At 48.2% G+C, this 14,048-nt stretch overlaps 1 protein-coding gene across 1 annotated transcript in view; it reads left to right on the top strand.

Annotated features, from left to right (window-relative positions):
• Positions 1-14,048, top strand: part of NOL4L (nucleolar protein 4 like) — a 61,980-nt gene that overhangs the window by 23,060 nt on the left and 24,872 nt on the right. Inside the window, exon 4 of the mRNA XM_074157093.1 lies at positions 3,362-3,471. Within this exon, the coding sequence (XP_074013194.1) occupies positions 3,362-3,471 (110 nt within the window). The remainder of the gene's footprint in view (positions 1-3,361; positions 3,472-14,048) is intronic.

The raw sequence follows: 14,048 nt of genomic DNA, 5'->3' as shown, positions 1-14,048 counted from the left end.
GGAGCAAACCTGACCTTTACACTGATTGCGCCGCATCCGTCACGGGTGACGTTCCGAGTGTTGCGGCTGCAGCCATCGGCTCCGTGGACAGGAAGGGCCGTGGGATGAGTCAGGCCAACGAGGATGTCTCTTCTTGGCTTGACCCAAAGCGGGACACTGCACTAAACGCCTGGCACTAGCCGAGCCGTCCGCCCCAGAGCTCTGGATCCCGTTTTCAGGAGGCAGCTAATGAAAAGGGTCATTGTTCCTTCAGGGACTCCCTCCTGCCCACCCACCATCCTCTCCTCTCCCTCCCCTGCCTCCCCAGGGACACGGCAACCGTCCTGGCTCAGAGCAGAACATCAGGTGCTTAGTACCCTCCTCAGAGTGGTCCTAGCTGTGGAAAATGTGATCAGGGCTGACATCTGGCTGTCCTGAGCAAATTTATAAATTAATATCAATAATCTCATAAAGCTTTCCCCCTTAGCAGTTCTCTTAAAAAAAAATCAAAGAGGAAAACAAAGGATCCCGCACATGAGTCCGGCTTCTTACCACCAGGACTGGAAGGACAGAAGTGCCTTTCTGCTCTGAATAGTACCTAAATAGTGACTAAGTACCTGTGAAAATGCATAGAGTAGATTAGATAAGGTAACTTTTACTGGGGAAGAGTGTCTGATTTCACTAATACATATTCAGGAATTATCAGGAGCAAATCACCTGAAAAACCATTGGGGTCATAGAAGAGTTACCTCGGTCTTTGCGCATGCATACCCACACAAAAGCATATATAGGTAACGTTGAACTCAGTAAGATGAAAAAAATTAAGTCATTCCCATCTCTTGTCCATTAAACAAATCTCAACACATTTCATTTGTGATCACAAAAATCCCTCATTAAACGTATCTGACATCAAACCCTCCAGGGCACCCACATAATTCATAAAATCAAATTGTCTTGCTTATGGGAAACTTTGAACATCACTGGACTTCGCTGTGATCTCTTTACACTGTTACTAAATTAGGACTAATTTCAGTGGAGTTGTTACACAAGTGTGGAATTAAGATCGAATAAACCATTCTGCCTGTTCCGTCTGTATGTCAAACATGGGGCATGTGATGTAGATAACTTTTTGAAAAATGAGCTATAGGATTCCAGTAGCCCCCTCTGGTGACGTAGGATATGAGGATCGTACCCGTGGAGTCCCCCAGGCCTTTTAAAACAAAGGTTTTCTTTCTTTTCCAGTTAGCTTAAAAACAAGAAAAGGTTTGGGTTTCTCAGGCTCCAGCTCTTATCTGTTGCAGTTGCACAAATTCACAGTAAATTTGTGGCTGCTAATGGGATTATTCCAGATTTACATCAGGATGGTTTCAGGCAGAATCTAAGCACCAAAAATCATCTACCTCCCTCTTCCTCCCCACGTGAGGATGTGGAGCTGCTTCTCTTGAGCCTCATTCATTTCTGCAGCGCTGAACTATTAAGCGGGGGATGGCAGGAGAGCAACATATCATCCTCCCAGGTCTGAAAGCCTCACCTCATCCACACCTTGTGCTTCAAGGAAAGAGCAGCTCTGTCTTTGTTACTCTTAGCAAATGCTTTCCTAAACTCTTCTTAAAGACTCAAATATCGATGACCCCAGCCAGCCTGGGTAGATGGCAGATTTTGTTCCCGGGAGCTGTTTCTGCTCTCACCGCAGAACCAGACTGCGGGAAGCACCCTTTGCACTGTGGGATTTTAGCATCTTTTCATCACAAAGTAACCTCCTTGCACAGTAGAATAATGGATTATTTTGTGTGCTTGATATAGAGGGATGTAGAAGTGCTCTTAATTTGTGGGCTGAAGCATGACAGAGACCACCGACATACAGCTATGAGAAGGGAGGAATTAGTTTACAAGGTTCCTAAAAGCTTTGCACCTTCATATTTGAGCAAGTTGATGGCCTGAGTAGCTCTGCCTCCCCTTTCCTGCATCCACAGGCAGGAATACTTCAGCTGCCCAGGGATGAATTAGATGGATCTGGAAAAAAAGCATTGTATTTCCATGGACCCAGTTAGCATCTCGATACAGAAGGTTTGCAAAAACCTATGTGATGTTTAAGCCAATTACAGACAGTTTTTGGGTCAGGTCATTTCCTAATCAGACATGATAGATCTGGTATTTCCAGAGGTGTGGAGTCTGCTGAGTTTCACTGGGATTTTTTGCTATTCAGCATTTCTGAAAAGCAGGCGCATTATGTTTGGGTTGATGGGTTTTCTAAGGTGCTGTAAAACATTTTGTGAAGGCTCTTTTTCAAGGGGCTGTGTCAGAGGTGCCTGTGAAACCAGTGACCCCAGAAAATGCAAGCCAACCAGGGAGATTCAGAGACTGGAATGGAAACCTCCCACCATCGGTTCACCTTCAGCTCCTGGAAATCCTTCTTCCCTCTCCGCTGTTGCTTAAGCTCACTTTCCAGTGGACACCACACATCCCTTCAGAGTGTGATGGAAGGCTGGGTTGATTCTCCACACTTGGATCTGCCTGTACTGAGGGCAAAGAAATCTTCCTTTGGGGCAACAGCCACCCCTGTGGGAAATGGCAACTTTCCTCTTGAACAAACCCATTGCACGAACCTGTAAATTTGGTGTTAGAATAGATGATTCTAGCCATCTTCATGTCCTACATGGAGAGCTCATAAGCTCCACGATGATGATGGCAGAGCTGACAAATCTTTGAGGGTTCAGAAAAATCACTGAGAATTTGCTTTATGGGGACTCCTCTGGCCTGGCAAGACAAAACGATTGGCAGGAGCGGTCTGAATCTGGAGTGATCTCTAGAGCTCAATAAGATGCAGTCAGAGGAATCAACAGGAAGAATTTAAATTAAAGTTCTTTAAAATTAAGTTTGTGTTTTAATGAGTGTGTTAAAAATAATCTTCATCACCAGATAGAGATACTTAATAAGTTGCCTTAATGTTAACTCCTACCTGAGGGAATCCCAGCAAAATTGGCAAGACTTTGCAATGCTAAAGCAAGCTGCAAATATATTCTTGTTCATCAACCTCTGCATAAATCCCATTTGCATGGAAGTGCTTCTGAGGCATCGGCAAGACTCGGTTCCTTCCTCTGCTACATTCTAGTTTGGTAGACTGAAAAATTTTATATGATGTGTAGTCTTTTTTGCAGGTGACAGCAAGGCTTTTTTTTTTTTTTTTCCAGACAACATCTGTTCTGTAATTATGTTCTTGGTGGGGTCGTGTTCTTATAGGAACCTTCGCTCAGCGGGCACCAGCTCTAGCTGGGGAATTTAAGTGCTTCTAAATACATAAGTTTAACGATTATGAGCACACATCATAGCTTTGTGCTTCCACATCCCTGTATCTAAATAAAGTTTTTCCTCTGTTCTTCAGAGAGTGAGCCACCTTCCTCTTTGGTTTCTGGGATCATTGACTACAACATGCCCCTCACCTCTACTTACCTGAAGCAAATGAAGCTGCGGGTGATGAATTCCCAGGAACAGGTGAGTCACGCTCCGGGCGCAGGGCGGTGCGAGGCACAGAGCGGGTTTCTGCCCATGCTGAGGGAGTGAAGGTGCTTGGCTGGTGCTTGGCACATTGATTTTTGGAGGATGCTTTTGGAAATGGACAGTTTGTCCAGGTGGGTCAGGCTCTAACCAAGTACAGCGAGAGTTGGTGCCTGGAAGTTGGGAGGGCGGCATATCTCTGATCTTCTGGCTCAGAGAAAGGAGAGAGGGCTACTTCAGAGTCATGTAGGTGGAAAGGAGCAGAGATGAAGTTGATGCAGTTATTGTTTATAACAGTCTGCTTGTTATTTATTCCTTAGTTCTTCTAAGGAATTGTCTTAAAAATAAATATGGCAAATGGGAATTTGTTTCTTTACCTGCTCCTAATTGCCTGGGAACTTTAGCAGATGGGGTCTGAAACCCAGACCTTGCTTCAGTTGCTCCAGTGCTCTCTTAAACTGATTGGCAACTTGAAGTTCAACTGCAGCTACTCGGCTCATGTGTCCAAGTGGGAGAAGGCTCAGTTGTTTGATGAGACTGTTAAGCCACTGGGTTTTGATTTGGGAATGGATGGGGCAGACTGCCACAGGATTATACCCAGGCTGTGCAATTTGCTGAAGTTCTGCAGCTGCAGAATTAGCTGTGGGAACCTCTGTGCACCATGGAAACAGTCTATAAAAAGAAAAGTATGTTTTACTTGCTCCCCACAATCTGCACTGGAAGCCAGTGCTGGATTTTCTTTCCAGCACACTGAAACCTGAATCTAGTCTCACACATTACTGCCAGTTGCAAGAAGTGAAAGAGTTTGCACTGTGCCGTGGTGGAAAACATTGCTGAGAGCTTGAACTGTGAAGTTGCACCCAGTGGGTGCTTTTGTCTAAAGGGACGTTGGTCAGAGCATCCATTGCCAGGGTGTAAAATGCCAGATGGGGGTTTGCTGGAGACATACTGAGCTCCTCCATCGCTTCGGCAGTGAAACCATCTTGCTGGAGGACAAAATGGCATCTGACTGGAAGCATTTCTGTGGTTTGAGCTTTTCTCCTTTGCATGTGTTGGATGCTTGGGTGGGTTTAAGGTTTTGTTTGCAGTAAGTTATATTTTGGGCTTTTGAAACGTGAAAGGCTGAGATGAGCCAGGTTTTGAGCTCGGGCTGGATCAGGCGGTAGAACTATGGACAGCTCCGGGGGGCAGCTGGGCTGGGGTAAACTGGGATGAGCTGGGGTAAACTGGGATGAGCTGGGGACATGGAGTGGATGGTTGCACCGCTTTGTGGCATCTGATGGCTGCTTCAGGAACGCTTTTGGATAAACAGGATCGAAAGTTGACGTATTCCAACCACCTTTGGCTTGTGCCAAGTGTTCGCTGGGTCTCAGTGTAACTCCGAGCAGAGAGGCGTTGAGATTGCCGACCCCACTGTTGTCCATACCAGTGACTACCAACCTTTTCTTCCCCAAGGTTAAGGACTCAGTGGGCCATGAAGGTTAACTGTGCTTTTCAGCATTTGAGGCGGTTCTTTCAAGTTAAGTTTGATGTCTAAAAAGGGATGGACTGAGAGGTTTGTCTAGTTACCACTTATGCGTTTTCTACCAATTCCTCTTGGCTTCCAAGCCTCTGTTCAGGAGAAGTGTGTTATGAAGCTTCATTAGACTCCTGTACCTAGTTTCTACAGGTAGAAAGCTGGATTTGCAGTTTGATCTTATTTCCATAATAAAAAACACTCCTGAAGCTGGCAGGCTTTAGTACTGAATCTTGAGTTTTGAAGCTGCACATGCTTAGGGATGCTTGTTTTGAGAACTTTGGTTGGTAATTTAGAGATCTGAGAATTTTACGCCCTGACTTTTGGTGTAGCAGTTTGCACTGGAGCTATCACTAGATAGATAGATATAACGTGCTGCTGACATGAATACTCTTGAAGCTAGCTAAGATTGGAATAGAAGCATATGTCATATGGGAACAAAAAAAGGACCAGCTGAGGCAACCAGCAGTTGTTGGTTTAGATCATAAATCAAACGGCTTGATGTTTTTCCCTGCCTCTAAAGTTTTTCTTTTTCTGAGCTCTCATCGGTAGGTTGCAGTGCAGCTTTCTAAGCTTTTTCAAGCTGTAGCAGCCAAGGGAAAAACCTATTTGGAAGAAGTAAAATTTGCTGTTCAGTGTGTTACTGAAACTGATTCCTGAGAGCAAAATAACAAAAGATCAGCCTTATTGCTCAGACTTCTGAAGCATTAAAGCTTTCTATCAGATCTGGAGGTAATGACAGCATGGAGAGGACAAAGGTGGCTGGACCTGGTGGAGAAAATCCAGTGGGACTTGGGCGTCATCCATTCCGAGATACGGGATGGTGCCCGATGTCCCCTGGGGAAACAAGTGCCATGCTCCTAAGGCAGTTCTGGCTGTACCTGGAGCTGCCAGCACTGAAGCCTGTGTGAAGGAAGAGAGGAAAAGCGGAATGAACCCAGCAATTGCCTGTTCAGCACAGCTCAAAACGTGCTCTGTTTCCTATTGCATGTGATAATATCAATACCAGGCTTCAATTCCCTCCACCAAGCATTTCTTTCCTTCTTCATGCTTTGCACTGTAAATACGACAGTACCATCCTTTTTTCCTGGAGGATCCTGGCAGTCTTTGAGGAGCACGAGCAGTGAACCACAGGCTGCTGCTCTCCCTCTCCCCAGGGAGAGAACTTTAAGGTTAGGGAGTTGCAGCTGTTTGAGGTTCCAGATGTTTACAAACTGTGAAATTCCTCTAAAGATAATAGAAATAATTCTGACTTAATAGAAATAATTCTATACGCTGTGTGGTTTTAATATATCAACATTTACAAAACTATGTTGGTTCCTTTCTAGCTCAGCTTTGCTGCCATGCCACCTTACTGCCTTGCACTCACCAACATTTGATGGTGAGAATATTAATAACTTAAGCAACTGCCTTGTGTTCTACTTGGCTTTAGCCAAAACGCAATTATTTGTACGCAGCAGCACCAGGAGGAACTTGCTTCACTTGGGGTAACAATGAATGAATTTATGCCAAAGTGGCCTTTTAACTTCGTTATTCAGGAAAAAAAAAAAAAAAAGTGTGCATGTAACTGTAATTTATTAGTGCTGTTAAGCACATCAGTATTAGGGCAGCAGTGTCTCCACGAGGAAGCACAGCCAGAAGAACCTTAGAGAAAGCATTTTATCTCTGCTTAGGGACAAAAAACAGTCAAGAGAGGAGCTCTTTACGTGGTTGCTCACAAAACGAAGAGAGTTCCTGCAGAATATATTCCAATATATTTCTTGGAGTCAGTACATTTATTCTGGCATGATGGAAAACAACTGTGACCCGTGTTGCTTAAATTGGGTTCAATAGAACATACAGGAGCTCCTGGGGTGTGAGTCTTCCTTCGTTCCCATTTTATACCAATTCTCACATGGGTGAGAAAAATCAGGCCCCGTTCCACAGAGTGCCGCATTTCAGGGGATCTACTGAGGCATTAAAGCGTCTCTGAACTTCTGACCTTTCCAATCTAGCAGCAAAAAAGAACGAAAAGAAGATATTTGATATTAATCTGTAATCATCTTTCCACCTCATTTTCAAATGATAAATATTAGCATTTTTTAATGATTGGTTATTTGAGGTTATTGCAGTCATTTTCCAAACAACCTTTTCTGTCTTATTCAAACTCAGCCTTGGATTTATTTTTCATGTCACGCTGTCAGGCGTGATTTTCACCGGTGGCTGGTAGAATATGAAGATTTAAAAAGAAGAAATCCATGAAATACCAGGCTCACTCTCTGCTCTGGAGACGTTGCTGCTGCCTTGGCAGACAGAGTCCAGGGCCAAGTAACCAGGTTTAAATGATACAGAAACATTTTCAAAGGTTGTTTCAATGACTGCTGACAGAAGGTCATGCAATCAGTGAATGGCAGGAGCTGCTCTTGGTTGGGAAATAACACAAGCGCTTTTCTTGTTGCTATGGCTTTGCTACGCTGACTTGTAAGTGTTTGAAAGGGACAGAGCCTTGTCCTGCACCATCACACACTCCATCCATCCAGTAATTTCCCTGTAAACCTGGAGTGTGTGACAGCGCATGGATGTGAATTGGTTTTCAAAACACAATTTCAAGCAATGTTTTAACCCAAAAAGCAGAGTAATCCTGGAAGGGGGCATGGAGGGGTTCAAATCCCATGGACGTACAGGGAATTGGCTTCGTCTAATGCTGGTAAGGATCGAGCCTCCTCTGCAGGATTTGGGAACTCATGGAGCCTCGTGACCAGAGGCTGGTTTGCGATGTTCAGTCCTTCTCCTTCCACTCTCCATTCTCCCTGGCTCACCTGTTATTGTGCTCGCTCTTCAGTGTCTCAGAGGGCTCCAGTATTACCAGAACAGCTAAGATGCATCTTCCCCTGGCAGCTTGCTTCCTTCTGCTTCGGATCCATCTCCAGGCTAATCCTGGGGGTGCAGAACTGGCACAGAGGAGGCAGCAGAGGCAGGGAGGGGAGCGAGCGGCTGGAGAAGCGGGCAGTCTAGATCTTCATTTTCAGTCTGTAAGTTCACTACCGAGAATTGTGGACATCTCCTTTTACATAGTCCAGAGACCAGAACCAAATCTGACAGAGCTGGCAGCTGCTGTGTGAGATCCAGGACCTGGATTTATCTGTTCGAGTGCTTGGTGAAGAGATCCCAAAGAAGCAGTGTATGTGTCCATAGATATGCAGAGAAGGCAGAAGCGTGCAGTCAGTATTTGGAAGGAAGTGGGATGATGTGTTTGTATCACATGAGGGTGATAAGGTACTTCCCAGTCCATTAAAGAGGTTGTTAAACATCATCAGGAATAAATATCTCTAAATCAACTTGACGAGACAACTCTTATTCAAGCGGCCTTTTCTTGGCTTGGGAAGATATTTGTTTCCCGATGTTAATTTTTAAGACATTTTTGAGCGCTAGAGGAGTTCCCTAATGCACCCTTACCCACAGAAGAAAAGGGAATATTGGCTGTACACACAGAGTGAGGCACCGTGTCCATAGCTGTTTGAAATACAAATTTAATCTATGCGATAAAGGCTTGCTCTTAGATCTTCATCAGCAAAGCCCTCTAGTGGAGATGCAGCTTCTGCTGGCAGAAGTGGGCTTTGCCTGATAAATTGAAATTATGCCCTAAATAAGACACTTTGTCCAGGCAAAAGCCGGGGAGTCAGGTTCAGCCGTCATAACAGCATTCTTTACTGGCAAAGATAGTTTAGCAAAACTTTCATCCTTGGCCTTAATGGCTCATGAGATGCAGGAGGTCAGATGATCAAACCATTTAGCCTGGTTTTAGACTCGTGTGAATGGCTTGCTTTCAATGAAGGTCAACCCATTTTTGTTATTGGAATTAACTCTGGCCTTCCCAGCTAGTAAAAACTTAAGAGCTTTTATTTCCGGTGCTGTAGATCTTCCAGTATTTTTCCCGGTGCCACTGCATTACAGGTGGGCTTTGTGTTTGTTCAGTGCAGGCTCAATGCAAGCAAACCATTTGAGACCCTGACTTGGGCTGGCTGCGAGAAATTCTGCCGCTGCAGCTTTCGTCTTCAAATGAGGTGTGATGCCAAGGCCCCGACTCTTCACAGTTTTAGGGAAAATCACGTTATTTTCTGTAAGAAAGAAGGTGTTAATTTAAATGAAGTGGCATTGCCCAGTTCCAGTGATGCTGGGCACAATTCATCCTCCTCAGCTGCTCAGGTGTATTTACTTGCTGTGTACAACTGGTCTGGTCCATTTTCCTCACTGGTAGCTGTGCACCGGTGGAGAGAGGCTGGTCCCTTTCCCATCCTCTGTTCGCTTCCCTGTGATGTCCAGCTTATCTAAGGTCCTGGAGAAGTGGCTGAGGGATGTTTAGAAGTTTATCTCACTCTCGGTGGAGCTGTGGTTGTCGTGCTAGTGAGGGCTGGGATGGATTGAGCAGGAGCAGGGCTTGGCAGACCAGATGTGAACCGGGCAGCAGGAGCCTGTGGTGGGAGTGCCCGGGAGGAAGGATGGGTCGGTGGCACTTGGCTGGGGAGCGTGGAGTCCCCATCGCTGGTGACATTGACTCCTCGGAGCTCAGCACAGCATGGATGTGGCCATCGGGACAGGCTGGCCCACAAAGCTCGTGTGGGTTCCCTGCTCGCCCCAGGGACACCCTTTTCTGCACTGGGGCTGATCCACCCATGGGTGATCAGAACCGATTCTCCTCGGTGCACGTTATCCAGCGGTGCAGTCCGAGTAGCCTGCTAAAGCCGAGCTGCTTGAGCCTGTTTCTGGGAACACTGAATGATTAGGGCCAGAAACCACATTATACGTCTTTAATTCATCATTTCTTCCAAGTACCTCCCCTATTGGTGAGGAGGGATGCTGCCCATTCCCTGTTCGGTAGCCAGCATCAAAGGCAGCAGTTCCCAGTAGAACTGGAAACAAAGTTTTGATTCAGGTCCTGTAAAGTGGAGGTAGGAAACATTCTCAGAGGAGAAACCAGGGTGATGAAAGCATTTAACATCCATGGAATAGTCTCATGGATCCAGTTAAATTTATCCTGTACCTGTGGAAGGCTTTGCACGGTGAGGTTTTCTGCGTCGTCTCCCAAGCTCGGGTGCTGACGTGCTATATGTTGACTTTGATCAAGTCACACAAATGGCTGTTTCTTAATTGCCTTCTCCCTTTAAAAAGGGGATAATACCTTAGAGAGACTTCTGAGGTCTCGCTCACTAATAAAGCTCTTCAAGAGCTTGGATGGCAACTACTTTGAGAGTGCGAACTATTATTAATGATTTCCGTTATTACGGAAGATGAAGCTGTGTGGTTCAGCTTTTTAACCTTGAATCGTGTACTTGCTTTTGTTTCCGCCGCTGTTAAACCTGCGCAGGCAGGCTTGCACCTTACCTGCTTGCACAGGCTCCTCGGACCCGCATGACGAGCCTTGTGTGTGCAAAAAGAGTGTGTCTATTTGAGGAGTCAGTTTTACTCACACAGATGGATTCTGAAAAGCGCAATATGGCTTAAGAATGGCTAAAAATGGGTTTAGCGGTGGTTCTGTTTATGTTGACTCGATTCTGATTTGGGTGCCCAAGAGATAAGCTGTGAGGGTCGTCTTCACTGTGTAACACAATGCAGATGTTCCTGCCGGTGCTGTGGGTTCAGGCTTTGGCAAGAAATGTTAGGGGATCTTTGGCTACGATTGACCCAGCCCTTCAAACACCCATTCCCTGTACTCCAGAGGAAGGCAAATTCCATCCGTAGAAACGACTCCTTTCCTACTCCTTTACTTGGCAGTGACTGGTGTACCCTGTGAAGTACAGAGCTGTATTTCCTTTCCATCTCTTGGTCTTGGCTCCTGGGAAAAAAAAACCCACCTTTTATTCATGCATATGCCAGATGCTAACAACTGCTACTTTTACAGAAGGAGCAACCAAGATGAAGTGGGAATACAGTCCTCAGCCCACAACAAATCTGGTCTATAATAAAGTTTCCCAAATCTTTACTCTCCTTTTTTTTTTTTTTTTTCCCCTGACTCTGCTCTGGATACCAGATAAGTTAAAATACAGTGTTGATAAAAGCTGCGTATCCCCCTCGTTCCATGTGACTGGGGCCCTCCTTCGGCAGCATTTCTTGCCCCCCTTTCCTTACTGGCCTCACCCCTGAAAGATTCACATTTTAATGCTTATTACCCAGTGAGATTTGATGGTCACGGAGGACCCGATGCAGGAGGTCCCATTTGTTATTTAACCTACTTTTCAGAGGCACAAGAACATCAAGTGACTCGCACAAGGTCGCCTGTGAGTCAGTGACTCCTCTGGCATGATGGTCGGATCCTGCCGTCCTGCAGTCCCCTGCTCTCATCGCTTGATCACTGTGCCCACACTCCTCAACACACAACTATTCAATTAAGCTCCTACAGTGCCTTAAATGTAGTTTATTCCTGGGTTTGACAGCAGCCCTGGTATTCTTGCAGAGCCTTGCCTTAGGAAATTACGACAGATGAGGTCAGGGCATCGTTAGCAATGCCCTTAGAAGCATCACTGCCTGGTACACTGGCAGGATGCATGGTACAGGGGCTGTTACAGCCAGGACACGGCTCTTCTTGGGACCTGCAGCTCAGGCTCTGGTGGCATCCGATGGGACCCTCTCTGGGAAGCACAGCCTGATAGGGAGCCCCAAGTTTACTGCATGGGCAGATCTGTGTTCCGGGGAAGGGGTTTGCAGGGACCAGAAGTAATGAACGCATTGCAAGGAGAGAGGGAAGGAAGCAACTTATAAATAATATATTTGATGTGTATTACATATATATAATATAATAACAGTAGTACTGGTTTATTATGTTGGTTTTTTTTAACATGGAATCCCGTAAGGCACTTACCCCTGTTCCTGACAACTTGATAAATTATTATTACCAATTCTATATCTAATTGCCAGTTATTTCCCCCTAGATAATTTGAATCTGAAAAATACCCACTAGGAAGGAGCTTGCCATGCCGTTCCCCAAAGCTTCCCTAGCTGTTGCTGGGGGCAGCCCCTCTTCTGCCGGTGAGCCCCACTTCTGCCAGCCTTGTGACCCCGAGCGTTGGCACACACAATTGCATTTCTGTCGGGCTCATGACCCCACTTGTAACGGCAGTGACCCCCCCTGGGGTCAGGACCCCTCCCCTGCACGGGGAAAAGCTCCTGCCCAGCAGCTATTGCTGGATTGCTCTTCCTCCCTCGCTCCCTGTGTGGACGCGGCTGCTCGACACTAAGTTTGCCGATGTGAAATTTAGGTTAATCCATTTCCAAAGTGGATTAACCTAACCCACACAAAGGCACTTAGTATAAAATAAGAGTGTCCACATGGTGAGGCAGCACAGAATAGTGACTGAGCTTCAAACTCGCACCCTGGCTGGTTTGTGTCCCCTGCGAGTTCCCCAAAAAGAGGGGCAGGCGCCTCGCTCCCAGGGGGATGTGCTCTCCTAAATGGCTTTAAGCTTGTCTAGCTCAAAGCCGAAGGAGTAAACAAAGCCCAGCAATGGGAAGGGGTTAAAAGCCTGCTCCACTGAGGTCCACGGCAAGTCTCCTGTTCACCTTAAATGGTCAGGATTTTATTTTAGCTTCAGGGAGGAGCAGCAGCCATTGAGCTGGAAGTGAGCGCAGAGCAGGCCCCCAGCCTGGGGGCTCACAGCCTGCTGCCCTCCCAGTTGGCTGCTTCCTGCAGGAGCATGGGAGGCCCCCAGGGCTCTGCTCTCGCCCTTCAGCCTCTGGCTCCATAGATCAACCTGGAGGAGATGGAAACGCAATACCGAGCGATACCCGTTTTCACCTCCAGCCTCGGATCTTCCCCAGCCGCCCCTCCTCCCTTGCAGGCTTTCCCTGGCAGTGAAGTGGTTAACGCTGGAGTAGAAAACATCATAATTGGACATCCGCACTAACAAGCCATAAACACGAATGTGGCAGTTCCCATCCTCGGCTCTGGCACCGGCCTACCGCAGGCTCCGCCGTGGAATCCGTTACACTTGGTTTATTTCGTAAAAATTTCCTTCATAACCATTAAACAGCAAGAGACATGAGATAGGCTGGGGAGGGGGGATGCCAAGACGCTGGCACCCATCGCGGTGATCCCCAACCGGGCGGGAGGTCACTGACCCACTGCCCTCGGGGCCGTGCCTGGGAGTGGGTACCATCCTGGGGGATGCAGGACACCAGGCGCTGCCCGCCCGGAGCCGGGTCACAGCATCCGCATCCTTCCCCAGGGACCTGGCAGCACGGTGCCCTGCACAGGGCTGTGCTGGGGGCAATGGGTGAGCTGGGTGGGCAAACCTTGCTGTCAAGGAGCTGCCCTGAAGAGCCGCTGATTTAACAACAGCCGAGATCAAGCTGCAGCGTTGAGTGATGCTGCTGCTGGCGGAGCAGGGTCCTCTTCTGCTCCCACGGTGGGAAAGGGAGAATCATCTGAAACAAAAGGATTCAGCAGAGGAGGAGGAGGCAGCGCGGGGCCTGGGCACCGCTGCACCCACCGAGCGCAGGGGAAGGGGGGCTACGGGGCACCCACCCAGCTCCTCGGGGACTCACTGCCGGGGGTCCCGTAACTTGCGCCCCGGAACGGAGCTCCGGGGGCCGGGTGTCCCCGGGGCAGGCTGCGGGTCCCCGGGCCGTACCGTGCCGCTTTCACCCCCCCCCCCCCCCCCGAGCTGTGCCGAGCTGAGTCTCCCCGGATGGGTTACAGCCCCCCACCCTCCCCCCCGGGCCGTGCCGAGCGGAGGATGCCCGGGCGGGCTGCATCCCCCCCCGGGCCGTGCCGAGCGGAGGATGCCCGGGCGGCTTGCACCCCCCCCCCCGGGCCGTGCCGTGCCGTACCGATCCGTACCGAGCCCTGCCGCCGGCCGTGCATTCTCGCTGCTCTCCAGCAGGCGCCCGGCCCTGGACATTGTCTTCTTCCTCCCGGAGGAAGGGCCCTCCCCGGCCCTCCACAATGTGCTCTTCCAGGCGCGCCCCCCCCCCCCCCCCCCCCCCCCCCCGGGTGCGGGGAGCCCCCCCGCGGGCGCTGAGGGTGACCCTTCCCCGGCAGGCGAGGAGGAGGAGGAGGAGGACGGGCGAGAGGAGCGGCTGCCCT

Source organism: Numenius arquata, chromosome 12, assembly GCF_964106895.1.
Source record: "Numenius arquata chromosome 12, bNumArq3.hap1.1, whole genome shotgun sequence".
NCBI lineage: Eukaryota > Metazoa > Chordata > Aves > Charadriiformes > Scolopacidae > Numenius > Numenius arquata.
Note: the sequence above shows the minus strand (reverse complement) of the source record. Positions and strands in the feature narration are given on the sequence as shown.